This window comes from Pseudorasbora parva, chromosome 6 (assembly GCF_024679245.1).
Source record: "Pseudorasbora parva isolate DD20220531a chromosome 6, ASM2467924v1, whole genome shotgun sequence".
Classification (NCBI taxonomy): Eukaryota; Metazoa; Chordata; class Actinopteri; order Cypriniformes; family Gobionidae; genus Pseudorasbora; species Pseudorasbora parva.
The window spans coordinates 14,391,151-14,409,418 of NC_090177.1; the positions used below are offsets into that span (position 1 = coordinate 14,391,151).

General features: G+C 42.2%; 1 protein-coding gene across 2 annotated transcripts in view; it reads left to right on the top strand.

The window, feature by feature from the left end:
* The window catches only part of cpne9 (copine family member IX), a 78,630-nt gene extending 75,358 nt beyond the window's left edge, over positions 1-3,272 (top strand). For both annotated transcript variants that reach the window (XM_067445751.1, XM_067445752.1), the window contains 4 exons: positions 621-723; positions 826-883; positions 967-1,040; positions 2,544-3,272. In XM_067445751.1, the coding sequence (XP_067301852.1) occupies positions 621-723; positions 826-883; positions 967-1,040; positions 2,544-2,726 (418 nt within the window). In that variant the 3' untranslated portion in view covers positions 2,727-3,272. The remainder of the gene's footprint in view (positions 1-620; positions 724-825; positions 884-966; positions 1,041-2,543) is intronic.
* Positions 3,273-18,268: the final 14,996 nt, after the last annotated feature.

Sequence of the window (18,268 nt, forward strand, 5' to 3'; positions counted from 1 at the left end):
TTCAAAGCTTTTTCAGATCCAGCTAAATCTCTCAATCCTAAAGAAAATCAAACTCACAGAACTGCAGAGGTGCTGTAAGAGGCAGATATTGATCGCCTGCTGCTGAAGTGGTCAACTTTTTAAGTTGGTATGAATCTCCTCTCTGGGCTCAGCACTTCTTACGTGCTGTGACTGAGACAATATCTGGAGGTGGTTATTAGGGTCAATGGACCGGAAGGAACAGACAGATTTAATAATAAAAGTTGAGAAAAGAGCTCAGATAAAACAAGGAGGATTTTACTGGGTATTTTCAGTGATCTGCCAGAACACAAAACCATACTCCCCAAATCATTAAGTATTAATAAGTATTATTAATAATGTAATACCAAAAATGATTATAGTATTTTTGTGTATGTAACTCAACCCCGTTTCTTGGAATCAGAATATCATAAAGACTTGTTTTGATTTGGTCCTGTAAGAAATTACCCATAATACCATAGCAACCGCATAGCAGTGCACTTGTTTTATTGCAGCCAAACATATTAATTCTCTTTCCCTGGAGTCATTTTTAGTTTCTGATAAGTCTTTTTTTTTTTTTGCTTGAATATAACTCTAACTCTAACTGTACTGTAAATCCTCAGGTGTGCGTCAGAGGTGACAGATGGCTCTCAGTACTTTGTGTTGCTGATCATCACAGACGGTGTCATTTCCGACATGGTGCAGACTAGAGAAGCCGTGGTCACCGTGAGTCGTTTTTGCGTGTTAGACCTTCATGATGTTCTGTAAATACAATAATCTTTTTAGCAGGGCACCGATCACATACTGCCGCCCCTTCCCTATTTACAGGCGGCGTCCTTGCCCATGTCAATCATAATTGTAGGAGTCGGCCCAGCTGAATTTGATGGTGAGATTATGGCACTGCAAACAGAGATGTCTTAAAACAAGAATAAGATATGTGATGTAACTGTTTTTCTGTTAATGTAACAGCTATGGAAGAGTTGGATGGAGATGAGGTCAGGGTGTCCTCCAGGGGACGTGTTGCTGAGAGAGACATTGTCCAGGTACATAATGTTACCTATCTTTTTAAAGTGAACAAATCTATTTGGCCCTGAGTAAATTTATATATTCTGTCCGTTTGATTCATTTGAATCATGTTAGGCTAAAAAAATATATAATTAAAAAAATTATAATGACAGTGCATTATGATGTGTTGGTTAATGCTTTTAACTAATATTGACTAGCATTTTAGTTGTTACTTTATTTGTGTTTTGAAACATCAGCATGTATTTGTAACCCCTACTGCTCGAACCCGGGTCCGCCGGCATGAGAGTCGGACGCTCTAACAAGGAGGCTAAAGGCTGCAACCTCTAGCGTCAGTCGCTAGAGCGTCTCTTGTGGTCAGAGGAGTGAGGTTTACTCACACAGCAACTTCTACTAGCTGGCCTCCGTTACATATTCATTGTGTTGACATGATTTCCCCTGAAACAAGAAGACAGGGCGGGACATAAGCAGGACTCCTCCCCTTTAAAAAACAAAAACAAACAGCCAATAGCGATAGTTTGACTACTAGAGCCTTTCGCTTCCTCCTAATCTCTAACTGTTTCTCATCGTCAAAATCGCTTTCATATCGCTTTGAAACACAAATGGGTCTGATATGTATTGTTGTCTGCGCTGACTCGCATGTGATCCGCTCTGTGCTCTTGTGTCTCTGGACCAGAGCAGACTGTGTCTTCAGACTTCATTGGCCTCAATTTACACTGTCTGAATCGTTCCCTATCCCCTTGCCTTTATAGTGCACTATGTGCCAGTCACCATGTAGAAAATAGTAAATGTGTGAACAAGTGACTAATTTCAGCCGTGGCTTCAGCGTCTGTTTAGAGGAGGGACGCTTCATATTCTAGAGAGCATTTGATTGGACAGAAAATCTGATGAGACACTGAAGTCCGCGCTGATGTCATAAAAATACGTGATCCATTGAGCGGAAGAGACTGTAAGATATGCTTATATCTCCTAAATGCGAATTTTGTTATTTTTTGGAACACAGTCATAACCTTAAGGCTAACATATTCATACTAAAAGCTAAAAAACTTCAATTTTCATTTCAGGGGGCCTTTAAAGTACTGTTGAGTGTTAGTTCATGATAGCTCATGTCCATTAAATAATATTAACAGATACAGAACTTTTGATTTTAATAATGTAGTAGTAAATCGTGAGATTAAGATAAACTAAGATTAATAATAAGATGCTTTAGAAGTGGTTTTCACCATTATATCATGTTAAGTAATGTAGTTATCTAATATGAACAAATTGAATCTTATTGTAGAGTATATAAAAAATGTGACATTCTACAAATATGGTACATAAGAAAAACATCCATATTTTTTGTTGTTGTGAAATTATTTATTTGAATTATTAATTAGATATTTTAGATAAAGTACTTTTTATGTATTTAGTTTTTTATTTATATATATATATATATCTATATATTTTACCATTTACCTTTTTTTTCTTTCAGAAAGACATTTAAAAAAAATCATAAATTCATCTCCGTCTCCCTGATTTAGTTTGTGCCGTTCCGGGACTACATTGACCGATCCGGGAACCAGGTGCTCAGCATGGCCCGACTGGCCAAAGATGTCCTGGCTGAGATCCCTGACCAGCTGCTGTCATTCATGAAGAGCAGAGGCATTGAACCCAGACCAGCCCTCTGCCCCTCTCCTACACCACAGATAAACGTCCACCTCTGATCCTAGAGCAGTATATATCCTCTTCCCTCAAACACAGCTCTATGTTCACGTCCGAACCCCCCCGGGTCCGTCACTGGGGATGCACATTTTTACTTTCCACGTCGGTTAGCAGTAGCACATTATGTAGTTACAATAATAATCAACTGAAATCAGGAACACGTTAATGTAAGTGTGTGGTGTTATACTTTATAATCAGCCAGTGGTCATGCAAAGCAGTTTGTGCTTGCCTGGAATGGAACATGTGGAAGTAAATGGAGGGTGAATTTTCTGAAAAGAAATGTCTGGGTTATTTTTCACCCAAAAACAATGAAATATGCATCAAATTTGACATAAAATAAAATGGGCATAAATTACATTAAATATAAATGCAGATTTATCCTATTAAAGGGTTAGTTCACCCCAAAATTTAAATTCTCTCATTAATTACTTATTAATGACTGATGTCTTTCGACACCCGTAAGACCTCCATTCATATTCGGAACACAAATAAAGATATTTTTGTTGAAATCCGATGGCTCAGACAGACCTTCATTGACACCAATGTCATTTCCTGTAACGGATTCACAGAGGCAGGATTCAATTGCAAGTAACTCAGTTTATTGACAGAAGTGTCACAGAAGCCAAAACTCAGAACACAGAAGAAGTCCGGATAAGACGGAGCAGTGAGAGAGACTCTGTTGGCGACACGGGCAGACTGTGAGCAGCAGTGACTCGGGAGCGCGGTTGAGGTAATCCGGGAAGGGATCCAGCGTTTCACAGAAGGGGGAAACGACAACCAACACGGAGACACAAGGGGAACATCCAACAACGCTCTGACAAAGACAAGAGAGAAACAGAGAGACTAAATAGGGTGAAGGTGATGAGTTGCAGCTGGTGCAGGTGATCAGCCACAGGTGCGTGATGAGCCAATCCCAGGCTCCGCCCTCACCTACATTCAACACGCACCCAAGAGTGAGACAGGGAATCCATGAACCGTGACAGTACCCCTCCCCCTAGGAGCGTCCCCTGACGCTCCCAGCCGACCTTACCTGTTGATTGTAATCATCAATAAGGGAGTGATCCAGAATATCCCTAGCAGGAACCCAACTTCTCTCCTCCGGACCGTAACCTTCCCAGTCCACCAAGTACTGGAAACCGCGTCCCCTCCGTCTAGAATCCAGAATGCGATTAACCGAATAAGTTGGTTCCCCATCTACGAGTCGCGGCGGTGGGGGAACCGGGACTGGCGGATTAAGGTGGGAGTGAAAAACAGGTTTGATTTTGGATACATGGAAGGCGGGATGAATCCTCCTGTACGCCGGAGGGAGTTTGAGGCGGACTGTCACCGGACTAATGATCTTGGTGACAGTGAACGGGCCGATAAATTTGGGAGCAAGTTTATTAGATACGGAGCGGAGAGGAATGTTCTTGGTAGAAAGCCACACTTTTTGACCGACGACGTAAACGGGAGGCTTAGACCGGTGGCGATCGGCTTTAGCCTTGGTGCGCGCTCCCACCTGGAGCAGAGTCTCACGGGCTCTGGTCCATGTGCGATGACACCTCTGGATAAAGGCGTGAACAGAGGGGACCGCGACCTCGGAATCCAGACTAGGAAAAATAGGTGGCTGGTAACCTACACTACACTCAAATGGCGAAAGGCCCGTAGATGACACTGGTAACGAGTTATGAGCGTACTCAACCATAGAGAGTTGCTGGCTCCAGGATGAAGGATTCTTGGATACCAAACATCGCAACACTCTCTCCAGATCCTGATTGGCTCTCTCGGTCTGACCGTTGCTTTGGGGGTGATAACCCGAAGACAGACTAACCGTGGCTCCTAGTAATTTACAAAACTCCTGCCAAAATTTGGACACAAATTGGGAACCTCTGTCGGAGACCACGTCCATCGGGAGGCCATGTAACCGAAAGACGTGATCTACTACAGATACCGCTGTCTCCTTGGCTGAGGGTAATTTGGGCAAGGGAATGAAATGTGCTGCCTTCGAGAATCGGTCCACGACGGTCAAAACGACCGTCTTGCCCTGGGAGGGCGGGAGGGCGGTAACAAAATCTAGAGCGATGTGGGACCAGGGTCTCGAAGGAACAGACAGCGGCTGAAGTAACCCCTGGGGAGGTTGGTTAGATGTCTTACCAACCGCACAGACAGAGCAAGCCAAAACGAAACTGCGAATGTCGCGAGCCATAAGTGGCCACCAAAATCGTTGCTTTATTAAACTGCAAGTGCGGTTTACCCCTGGATGACAGGCAATGTTGGAGCAGTGACCCCATTTGAGGACCTCGGATCTTAACCCCTCCGGAACGAATAAACAACTCGGTGGGCCGCCGGGCGGGGGCGTTACCCCTTCTAAGGCCACTTTGACCTTCGATTCGATCTCCCATGTGAGTGTAGAGATAACTATCTTCTCTGGCAAAATACACTCGGGAGTAACCGGGCGTTCGGAAGCATCAAAAATACGAGATAAAGAGTCGGGTTTGATGTTTTTAGACCCGGGGCGGTACGAGAGAACAAAGTCAAAACGTCCGAAAAAAAGTGCCCACCGAGCCTGCCTGGAGTTGAGTCTTTTAGCAGATCTAATATATTCAAGGTTCTTATGATCCGTCCATACAATAAAAGGTACCCCCGACCCTTCCAGCCAATGACGCCACTCCTCCAACGCTAACTTGACGGCCAACAACTCTCTGTTACCAATGTCATAATTGCGTTCGGCAGGAGAAAGACGATGGGAGAAAAACGCGCACGGGTGCATCTTGTCATCTGAGGGAGAGCGCTGTGAAAGAACCGCTCCTACCCCCACCTCTGACGCGTCGACCTCTACCACGAACTGAAGTGTGGGATCAGGGGCGACTAAGATGGGAGCCGAAACAAAGCGGCTTTTCAGTTTGGCGAATACAGCCTCGGCTGTATCGGACCACCTGAACGTCATTCGGGGAGAGGTCAAGGCAGTCAGAGGTGCGGCTAGTTGGCTGAAATTGCGAATAAAACGCCGATAGAAATTGGCGAACCCCAGAAACCTCTGTAGGGCCTTACGGGAATCTGGACTTGGCCAATCCATCACAGCCTTAACCTTGTCGGGATCCATGCGCATTCCCTCCGATGACACGATGTACCCTAAAAAAGGAACAGACTGTGCATGAAAAGCGCATTTCTCCGCCTTGACAAAAAGCCCATTCTCTAGCAACCTCTGAAGCACTCGTCTGACGTGTCGAACATGTTCCTGGAGAGACGAAGAAAAAATCAAAATGTCATCCAGGTAGACATATATGAATTGGTCGACCATGTCTCTCAACACATCATTGACGAGTGCCTGGAAAACCGCTGGGGAGTTGGAAAGGCCGAAAGGCATGACCAAGTATTCAAAATGCCCCCTGGGGGTGTTAAATGCGGTTTTCCATTCATCCCCCTCCCTGATGCGAACCAAATGATAAGCGTTACGTAAGTCCAACTTCGTGAAGACGGATGCTCCCTGTAACCTCTCGAAAGCTGAAGACATCAACGGCAAAGGATAGGTATTCTTTACCGTGATGTTATTCAGCCCTCGGTAATCAATGCAAGGTCGCAGAGAACCATCCTTCTTCCCCACGAAGAAGAACCCCGCCCCCGCTGGAGAAGAGGAAGGGCGGATGAATTTGGAGGCTAGAGAATCAGAAATATATTTCTCCATGGCCTCCCTCTCTGGAATAGAAAGAGAGTATAGTTTGCCCTTAGGCGGAGACTTACCTGGGAGTAAATCTATAGCACAGTCATAGGGACGATGCGGAGGGAGAGAAGCAGCTCGGGACTTACTGAACACTTCCTTCAGGTCGAGGTACTCCGGAGGCACGTTAGACAGATTCACCGTCTCACTCTGAAAAACAGAACGAGAAACAGACGAACAAGCAGACACCAAACAAGACTCATAACATTTATCACTCCACGCAGACACAGAGTTTTGTCCCCAGTCAACCCTTGGATTGTGTAACTCCAGCCAAGGGTGACCGAGGACAACGGGAGCCAAAGGGGAGTCCAGGATGAGAAATGAAATGCGTTCGGTGTGGTTGCCGGAAGTGATCAGTGTAAGTGGTTCAGTGGTGAATGAAATGTCAGGGAGAACTTGTCCGTTGAGTGCGTTGACAGAGATGGTGTTCTTGAGTGCAATGGTGGGTATGTTAAGTTTGTGAGCAAGGGCAGAGTCAATGAAGTTACCTTCCGCTCCCGAGTCGAGGAGGGCGAGGCTGGAATAATCCTGAGCTGCCCACAGCAATCTCACCGGGAGGAGAGTGGAGGATGAGGTCTTTTCCACGGAGATCCCGCCCGACAGTAGCCTTCCTTTTACCGCCGGGCGTGGTCTTTTACCGGGCAGGAGTCTAGCAGGTGTCCGTTCCCGCCGCAGTACAGGCAAAGACCACGGGATCTCCGTCTCGCCTTCTCCTCCCGGGAGAGCCGAGCTCGACCCACCTGCATGGGCTCCGGGTCGAAGGTGTAGCTGACCGCATCCGTAGCGCTGGCCTGAGGGCATTCGACACTCCCATGCTGAGGCTCCATCCTGGACCTCAGCCGACTCAGACGAGCGTCCACCCTCAAAGCAAGATCAATGAGACCGTCAATCTTCTCCGGAAGGTCGATGGCGAATATCTCCTTCTGGATGCGGTCAGCCAGCCCATGCAGGAACATGTCCCACTGTGCCTCCTCGTTCCACTTGCACTCGGCGGCCAGGGTGCGGAACTCGATGGAATAATCCGAGACCGAGCGGTTACCTTGGCGGAGCTCTGCGAGTTGACGTGCCGCTTCTCTTCCGGTCACCGCTCGGTCAAACACCCTTCTCATCTCTGCCGCCAGCGTCTGGAACGAGGAGCAGCAAGGATGTTGGTTCTCCCACACCGCCGTTCCCCAAAGTGCGGCTCGTCCGGAGAGCAGGGTGAGGACGAATGCCACCTTGGATCTCTCTGTGTTGAAAGTCTGCGGTTGAAGAGCGAAAAACAAGGAACACTTGGTAAGGAAGGCTCTGCAATAATTGCTCTCACCGGCATAATTCTCGGGGGTAGGCAGACGTGGTTCCGGTTGCCACGATGCAGATGGTGTGTGGGGAATCGGCGGTGGGTCGGGCACAGTGGGACCGACGAGTTGTTGCATCTGTTGGGTCAGCTCGGCCACCCGTGCCACCAAGGTGTGTACTGCCTGTCCTGTGGCAGTTAAGTTCGCCTCCTGCTGGTCCAGTCTCTCGTTGCTGCTGGTCAGTAGGGCGTTGATACTCGCTGAATCCATGGTTGGTCAGAGCGTTCTGTAACGGATTCACAGAGGCAGGATTCAATTGCAAGTAACTCAGTTTATTGACAGAAGTGTCACAGAAGCCAAAACTCAGAACACAGAAGAAGTCCGGATAAGACGGAGCAGTGAGAGAGACTCTGTTGGCGACACGGGCAGACTGTGAGCAGCAGTGACTCGGGAGCGCGGTTGAGGTAATCCGGGAAGGGATCCAGCGTTTCACAGAAGGGGGAAACGACAACCAACACGGAGACACAAGGGGAACATCCAACAACGCTCTGACAAAGACAAGAGAGAAACAGAGAGACTAAATAGGGTGAAGGTGATGAGTTGCAGCTGGTGCAGGTGATCAGCCACAGGTGCGTGATGAGCCAATCCCAGGCTCCGCCCTCACCTACATTCAACACGCACCCAAGAGTGAGACAGGGAATCCATGAACCGTGACATTTCCTCTCTCAAGACCCATAAAGGCACTAAAGACGGCGTTACAAAGCCCATCTTACTACAGTGGCTCTACAATAATTTTATGAAGTGACGAGAATAGTTTATGTGCGCAAAAACAAAAACGAAATAACGACTTATATAGCGATGAGCTGATTTCAAAACAAAGATTTGAATGGTTATGAATCAGCGTATCGAATCATGATTCAGGTCGCCAAAGTCACGTGATTTCAACTGTTTGGTGGTTTGACATAGCCTGGATGCCAGCCGAACTTAGCCCCGCCCACAATTTTTTTAGGTCGAGCAGTTCGTTCTGGCCTTGCTCCATAGAGGAGCAATTATCCCTGAATTTAAACTGTTTGGACCAATGAAATCATCAGGGCGGGCTTTAGACGATGATGGACAGATGATCAACAGTAACGTGATCATGCACGTCATCAAAGGGGCTTGGATTATATTTTTTCGAATCCTAAACGGAGAGCTTGTTTGTATATGCATTCACCTCCACAATTTCTCTCAGAAATGACTATCATGTTGGGTAAGTACTCTGTGTATCATAAAATTATTTTATTTTTTTACAACAGCGGCAAAGATCGTGTATTCCAGCCTGATACCAGCGCAAGTGCAGACAGGGTTGCCAAGTTTTTACAAACAAAACCCGCCAACTACTAGCCCTAAACAATAGATTTTCGGGGGGTTCTCCTGGGGAAAAATGGCGTTTGGGGTTTAAAATGTGTTATTTTGGCAAGGATGCCTGCTAAAATTCGCACTCATGCGTCTTTATATCACATAATAGTCGCTTCAACCCGCGGACATAGAAAACAACCCGCAGGGAAAAAAAACGCGGACTTGGCAACACAGTGCAGTTGAACTATGTTGACATTTGACAGTGCGTTGCGTCGTTGCACTGATTGGTTGTAGGTCTATCCAATTGATGTCTTTCCTGGTTCGGTTGAATCACGCCCCATAATAACAGCCCAATGGAGCAGTTTCAGACTCATATTCTGACTAGAATTGAGTATGACCACGTCAGACTAGGTTTGACACGCGATCCGAATCATGAATCAATACGCTGATTGATTCATGACCATTCGAAACTTTGTTTTGAAGTCGGCCCATCACTATATAAGTCGTTATTTCGTTTTTTTTTTGCACACAAAAACTATTTTTGTTGCTTCATAAAATGAAGCATCAATATAGCAAGATGGGCTTTGTAACGACGTCTTTCGGATTTCAACAGAAATATCTTCATTTGTGTTCTGAAGATGAACGGAGGTCTTACAGTTGTCGAACGACATGAGGGTAAGTAATTAATGACAGAATTTTCCTTTTGGGGTGAACTAACCCTTTAAAGAGTTTATTTTCTCATTCTAAAATCTCTTGTTACCCTATAAAATACTTTAACTGATTTACTGAAATGAAGTAATACATTTATAAATGCAATTATAAGTAGACTAATGAGAATTTGAGGATTGTCACTATGCAGAAAAAAAATGCCTTAAAACAGGTTTCATTTACTGTATGTCAAATATCACATTTAGTTGTGTCGAAACATCATCTGGACATTTCTTGATGAAATTTACCCAGGAACACGAGTCTGTGCTCTCACAACTGAGGGACAGAGGGAGCGATTGGTTGCACAGGCTGTGCTGTAAACTGTAATACCCAAATACGCATGCACAGGTCACCTTTAGCATCATACATCATCTTTCATGTAGTTCCTTGGGCCAATATATATATATATATATATATATATATATATATATATATATATATATATATATATATATATATATATATATTCTCACTGGCTGAATTAGTTGCGCCGGCACACTTTTGAGTCTGTAAATATTTTCTAGTTTGTGCCCGATTTTGAAAGGAAGTAATAAGTAGCTACGTGTGGCAGAAAAACAGATGCCTGTGCGGTAACAGCGGCGCACTCGGAGTCTTCCGCACATGTCGAGTGGATGCAGTTAATTACCTGGAGAAACAGAGGTGCCAATCAGTGCAATTCAACCAGAGAGGGGAAGATTGAGGGAAGAAATATCCAGAGTGTAATCAGCAGAGGTTAATGGGCACAGGAAGTATGCAGACTTATGGCATGACAAAGATAAATCAGGTGATCAGTGAACGACTGGAAGGGAGAGGGATTTTTTTTTCTGAAGCTGCAGGGACAAAGGTGGGTCTTACAGGTGAATCTCATGGAAAAACACCTGGGTCATACTTGACCCCAAATCGACCATTAAGACGTCATGCATTGTGACATTATTTTTATGACAAAATTCCTCCCGTCCTCATTCTCATTACCGTAATACTGCAATAAAAAGATTGCCCAGAATTATTATTTTTTCAGCATAAAGTCAGCATAAATGTAGTACAAGTGAATTGTACCATTACCTACACTTACTATCGCACTTTAAAAATACTTTAAAATTTAAAATATGGATGCACTATTATATATAGGTACCTTATTGGTCTACCTTTATTGTTTTAAATGCTCACCTGAAGATATTATTGTTTATTTTTTTAAATGCTATTTAAACACTAAACATTTATAACACTGTTACTGTTGATGAAATCATAAGCAAATCTCTAAATATTCGTTTTTCATATTTATAATTGTTTACAATGTTGTGATTCCTAAATTCACTTGTAGCATCTTCTATTTTTTTATCATTTATAACTTTATTATCAGTCATTTATCGTTTATCAGCCATAACATGAAAATAATTATGTTTAATTTCAAAAAATTTTTTTTTCTTTACAGTATTGTTAATGAAATTAAGATGCCCCTAACCGTCATGAAAATAATGTCACAATGAAAAACAGAGTTTTATTTTTTTCTTTTGAATTAAGGGTGACGCATGACCAGGATGTTTCTTGACGTTTTTCGTGAGGTTCACCCTTGCGTACACTGCCATGTTTTCAAATTCCATTCCAAAAATGATTGTAGACTCATTGAATGTTTGCCAGGATCGGAGCATTGCAGCGGAATCTTTCATTTTTCCATTCTTTCATTCTGCTGTACATAATGAATAGTGCAATAACATTAGACATGCATTTCACCACAATTTATGGATGTATTTTCTTCACAATCTTCTTTGCTGTGATCAAAATATTGCTCAGATACTTTAATGCTGAATACCGTTTTCTCCATGTTTATATATATATATATATATACAGTATATTCTAACTGTTGCTCAACTGTAGATTTGAATGATATTTGTTTGATAGTAAGACAGCTATAGTAAACACGGCTGCTTGTGCCAAAGTGCTACCATGTAAAACATTCCTGCCAAGATTGTATATCGGCAACATGTTTGTTTTATATCTCCTTGTTGTGTTTTTAATAAAGCATGAATGTCTTGTGCTCACTTCTGAAGAGTTTATCATGCTTATTCGCAGGATGGATGGATAGATAGGTGTGCATTTGAATATCAGTCCCCATTCATTATATCTGCATGGAAATGAGGAACTGAGATATTGTTCAGAATTTCTCCTTTTGGGTTCCACACAGGAAATAACGGTTTGCAACGATATTAGGGTGAGTGAATGATGACAGAAATTTCTCTTTTTTTTTCTTCTTTTGTGGTTAAATGTGCCTCCATCAATATTTACACCAACATAGACAAGTAATCAAAAAGAACAATGTAATACTTAATTGCTAATAAAGTCTCGTTCTTTAAATTCATAGTTAGATTCATTCACTGTCTGTTGAGGTTTTGGGATTAGCTCTTTGGCTCTTGGCTGGCATCTGGTGGTGAATATATTCTGAACTGTTTTTTTTTTCTTCTTTGTGTTGCATGTGTGTAGGAAGGGATGTATGTATCACAGTTTGCAGAGGTGAAAGGTGAGAAAACACAGAGAATGTGACAAATCAGCTTTACTAAAGCATAACCATCCTTAAACACCAAAGCACATATTTACAAATATATGATATTTACATGTATTCATTGTATTGCGTTCTCAGACAGCGATATAATGATGCACAATTCTGATACATTATATGATAGTTTGAGAGTTGATTGTATTGCAAACCATGTGCCAGGACTCTCCAGTGGTGATCAGTGTGAAGTGTTGATTGTGTGACACTCAAGGCTCTCTTGACATCCACTGGAGATCTCTAGAACTTTCCGTCTATCCTCAATGTCAGCTTGTGGTTATGCACATTTCATTTTACTGCCTGTGAGAGGAGGAAATTTAAGAGACTGCTTACTCTAATATGAACATTTTATTGTTACTTACTTACATTCATGTGGTTCCGAACCCATGGATCACAATAGATGTTTTGAAGAATCTCCAGTCACATGATAGTTTTGTGTGTGGAACAATCCCAAATTTATTTTGTTATTTTTCTCATTTATCAATTGCAATGAGAAAATGTGGTATTATGATATCACTGTTAAAATTTAAGGCCCTATTTTAACAATCTGAGCTCATGGTCTGAAGGTGCACTTTGGGCGTGTCCAAAAGCACTTTTGCCAGTTTAAAGACGGAAAAAACGTTCAGCGTGTCAGGCGTATGGTCCAAAAAGGTTGTCCATGGTCTCTTAATGAGTCATGGGTGTCTTTTGGGCGTAACGTGAAATAAACCATTCAGAGTCTCATCTCCCGTTCCCTTTAAAAGCCAGTTGCGTTTGCTCCATGGTGGATTTGCTATTTACATGGCGGAATTTGTCAAAAGAAAGACTGAGCGCTTCTCCAGAGAGCAACGTGCCAACAATGCACCTGAACACATCTTGTTTTCAGACCAGTTTTCAGACGAACAGATGGGCGTGAGTGCATTTGCCATTTAAACAACGTGGAGCTTGATGTGAAAATTAGTTATGCTGTTATGAGTTATGAGTTATGCTGAAACTAGCAAAAAACGATTGTGCCATGCCTGGCATTGCATTGTTTTCATGAGGAACCTTCAACATCCATGGAAGCTTCCCATTCAGAAAAAAAATACTTTAAAGTGGAAAAAGGTTCTTCAGATAATTAAAATATTTTTCACACAAAGAAAACAATGGTTCTTTTAAGAAGTGTTCACTTAAAAGGTTCTTTGGGGAACCCTGGATGGTTCTTCTACGGCATTGCTGAGAAATCCTTTTTTTTTAAAACAACTTCATAGCTTACCTGATTTAAAACCACAGCTATTGAACTTCTAGGGAACGATCTGCCTGGCAACATGTTGGCTGTTCTCAGTTCATCTCATCTAATGTTTCCCCTGCAGACAGATACCGCGCGTGTGTTTTATGTAGGTACTATTCTGGCTCTCGTCTCTTTCCCACGGGTCTTCTCGGAGGATTCGAGTCCTGCAGCGCTTCTCCCACATGGATCTCGATGAGTAAACATCACTGGAAGGCGAAGTTTACCCTCACACCTCTCCAAACATGCTTCTCCAGCATCTATACAATATTCTCACCAGTCCTACTCAGAGAAAGAGGCGGGTATTTGCTGTAGCCTACTTGGTAAGGGGACATTTTGTTCGATCACTGTCCTCTAGTGGTAGCCTAACAGAAAATGTCTTTAATGTGCAAGTTCATATTAGCAGGGCATGTTTTTTTAGCCCATTAACCCCTATATTTAGCTATACTTTGGAGACTGATTTTGTCAGAAGTGACCTAAATTTGACCAAACCTCCTTTTGGGAATGTTTAGGAATATCATAAATTGTGTTTATTTAATTCTAAAAATGCAGTTTTTTGAGTATTTTTAGGGTTCATTTGCAGTAATTATAATTAGCATTAAAGTAAATACACATTTATTCCAGTCTCTCAATGGAGAGAAGCCAAAAGAAAAACACATGCAAAGAGGCCGCTGTATCTTTACAACTGTAACATTATCTCAACGCTCTTCCATTTCCTTCAGATTAGATAATGTTTGGTCTTAAGTGGAGCTGTTAGGTAATTATCATAACAGAGAAAGTCACGGTGGATTGATCGACCGCAGCAGAAGACGTTTAGGAGAGCATGAAGAGGCGGAGATGAAAATGTTTACAAGGAAAGGCTCTTTACTGCTTCTCATTAGAACGGAGAACTTGTGGTGCTGTCGAGGAATATGTTGCGCAACTCAGTTCCAAAACCACAAAAGAATCTGTAGGGGTCTGGATCAGCATCCAGTGCTGCAATAAAAGGGCAATTAAAATCCTACGCTTTAGGAAAGTTGAGCCGGCAAATCAATTACACTGAATAACTCGATCATTACTGGATCTTTCTGTTGTTTTCTTCAGCGGCGCAATAAAAGTTTTCCAGATTTAATTAATAGGCTATTATTTAAAGTTTATAAAACTTATAAAAATAAAGATTAATAAAAATAAAATTAAAACTAACACTACATTATTAAAAATGGATATATTTGTAGACAAAGGCCTCAAATAATGACCCATGTAAGGGAAAAGGCTTTTATAAAAAATAATAATAAAGATCAATTAATAGTTATTCTATTCATAACTTAAATTGTGTCAACTCCTTTTTTTAACCCCAACCCCCAATAATTATCTAAGGGAGGATTTCCAAACACTAAATTCAGGCCCTGAATGAATGTCTGTAACAGTCTTAATTTGGGCATCCCTTTAAATATTTCTACATCTTCAAATGTTTCTTCAAATATTTCTACGCCTTCAAATAGCTCAGTATTGGTGACTGGTATCAGCTGATACTGCTTCTTTTCGGTGATCGGTTCAAAAAATCCTGATTGGAGCACCCTTCATTTTTTTGCATTGAGAATCTCTAACTTCAGCCACACCTTACAAAGATGTATCAGCAAACCTTATGTCTGCAATACTGAACATGCAAAATGATTGAGTGGCAGCACGTGAGCATGCAACAGAAGTGACGTCCCAGGACTCAGGGGTACCAGAGTTTACCCATAAATGCGAATTCTTGTTTAACAACCTCTCGTTACACAGGAGGCGCCTGTGCTTCTGAGAATTGTTGTCTCCTGTGCCCTGGAGGAGGTGGTGTGGTGGCTGCAGAAGAAATATGGTGTCTTTTACCGATCCTGATCAAACTAGTTTTCCATCTTAACCTGTTTCCCATTACTAGAACAACTGGCAAAAACAGCTTGTTTCATCCTCTGAAAGGGTGTAGAGAATGTAAGCAGTGAAGAACAGGGATATTCATAACATTTGCGATGAGCTCACACTAAATACAAGCACTTAGCTTGTTATGTGTTTTGTGGCTTCATGGAAAAAAAAAAGTTTTGGTTTCATTAGCATACGCAACATCTTTAGTCAGATTGATTACGCACGCTGCTAAGTTGCCTGTGGACTGATGGCTTTCAGGTGTTTATGTATTCTTCATTTATTTATTTGCACTGGAAAAGTAACAGCGGGACAGCATCATTCGAGCCCGTGACGCTTTGCCTGCTTTAACGAGGGAGCGGAAAGAAATAAGGCAAACATGTGTTGAAAATGGAACGTTTTTAAAGAGCCTCAAACAAAAACTGTTTTGTCAGAATATAGTAGGTCAGACGCGAGCTTAGCTCAGGGAAACTGGGCAAATATCAACAGAGGCTCTGAGGGAGACGGACGTGCGTACTTAGCTTCTGGTGAAGTGTGCTCTCTGTTCGTGGAAAACAATGATAATTTGGCTGCATGTTTCCACTTACCTCATCTCCAACTGCTTTTATATGAAGTCTTTGAAGTTGTTTTTCAATGACAGAGACTTGAGAATTGTCATTAGTCGTGTTAGTTTCTTGGCTATAGACCATCTCAGGCCCTGTCCCAAATGGCACACTTCATGTGCACTTGTGGTCATCTGTCTGTTAAGTTCACAAGACCGTAGGGGCCCGAATTTGGGACCATATACTATTTTAAAAAAACAGCACCTTCACTCTCTTCCATTGGTAGTAAGTGAAGCCAATGTCCTAATATGGCGCTGACGTCTTGGGTCTCGAGTCTGCACAGTAGTGAGCGTGAAGTGGATATCAAGGTCCTGCCCACACTCACCTAATCAATCACACGGCCCTGAACGTTTTGGAAAATAAACAGTTATAGAAATGTAGAAATTAAATTTAAAGCTTCATTCTCCTCCTGAAGTTCCAGAAAAAGTCTGTTCTCTCAGGGAAGTAATCACAGGGATTACTTCGCTCAGAAAAGCTGTCAATCTCAGCTGTCAATCATAATGTCACACACCTGTTTTTAAACTGAAAAAGACTGAAACCATATTTGGAAGAAAAGATGTCTATATCTATTTAGTTTGTCTCTGTCCCATTTCATTACATGGAAAGGGCGGGGTTTATGGCCTATACTGCATCCGGCCACCTGCGGTGATTGAAACACTTTGGCTTCACTTTTCAGGACTCGTGGGTCATGCTTGTTCAGTCCCCACTCAGGTCACTTACCTTATATGTTATCTGTAACATCATTATCAATCCTCACCACTCCCCTACAGTGGGTACGGAAAGTATTCAGACCCCCTTACATTTTTTTACTCTTTGTTATATTGCAGCCATTTGCTACATGGATATGTTATCTGTACTTACCTATTTCTTACCTATGTTATTTGTACATTTACATTTATGCATTTAGCAGATGCTTTTATCCAAAGATTTGGATATTACTCAGAGTAGCAAAAACTAGAATAGGGAAGGAAAAGAGAAAAATAGAGAAGGAAGAGTTAGATTTTTTTTATATTTATGATAAGTTTAAAGCTACACTGTGTGATATTTTCCCCCATCTAGCGGTGAAAAGGTATATGAACATCCAGGGAATAATAGTTTCTGTTCCTCTCAATTTTGATTTCGTTTCAACTCCTACGGTGGCCAATTTAGTCCAAAATTAACATGGCAACCCCCCTCTTCACATTCGACACGGTGCCATCGAGTGTTAAAACGCGAAAGGCGAAGCTTGAATTTACGGGTATGTCCCTCTTTGACTAATGTACTTTCAAGATGGAGGGGCAACATGGCGACCAGCATTCAAACTCCCACCCATTTCACACAGTGAAGCTTTAAGTGCTCATGGAAGAGATGATTTCTTACCTGTCTTTTGGAGAGAAAAAAAGGGATTCTGCCATGCATAGAAAGATGGAAGATCGTTCCACCAACCAGGAACGTTGAAAGAAAAAGTGTGTGTGTGTGTGTGTGTGTGTGTGTGTGTGTGTGTGTGTTAGTAGGCTACCTGATAAATAACGCATTTACCAGACATTGGCATAAAGTCAAATGCTCTCAGATGCTTTTACCTGAGGCAATTCAGAATCACACTCGCTTTATTAGTCAATACAAATAATTATGTTGTTATCAGTGCACGAGTCAGTAAATATGCAGAATCAAATGTGGACAAACACAAACAGATATATTGTAAATGCAGTTTACGGGGGGGGGGGGGGGGATAATTAGTGCTACAGTGAGTAATAAGTGTACAGCCTACGGCCCAGGAGAACTGCAATGAAATTGAGAGTTGCACTAGTTACATATAATTTACATAATTGCACTTGATGTGCTTTGTAAGTGTTCAGTCGAGGCAAGGCTGCTGAGGAGACAGATGGCCGCTGTCGGTTTTACTCTCTCAGCCATCTGATACTGTGGCTTTTAATATATCTAAAAGAACATTGATTGACTGCTGCATGCAGTGGAATTACAAGACAACTTTTTTTTGCCTGTCAGCGGGTGCAATATTTACTATAATAACATGATTAAATATGTTGTTGTTTTTTTTTCTTCCAGAAACTAGGCACTTTTAAATGCAGAAACAAGCTTTTTGTCCACATAATGGTGGTGTAATGAAATCCACCAGCTGGGTCTGTATAGTAAAGCTTTAAAGGTGTCATGAACTGGCTTTTAAAAAAATGTTATACTGTTGTCTGAGGTCAACTTACCATGGCCTTTTATATATCAAAAGCTCAAGGCAAAGTTAATTTCTCAATTTATCACCCC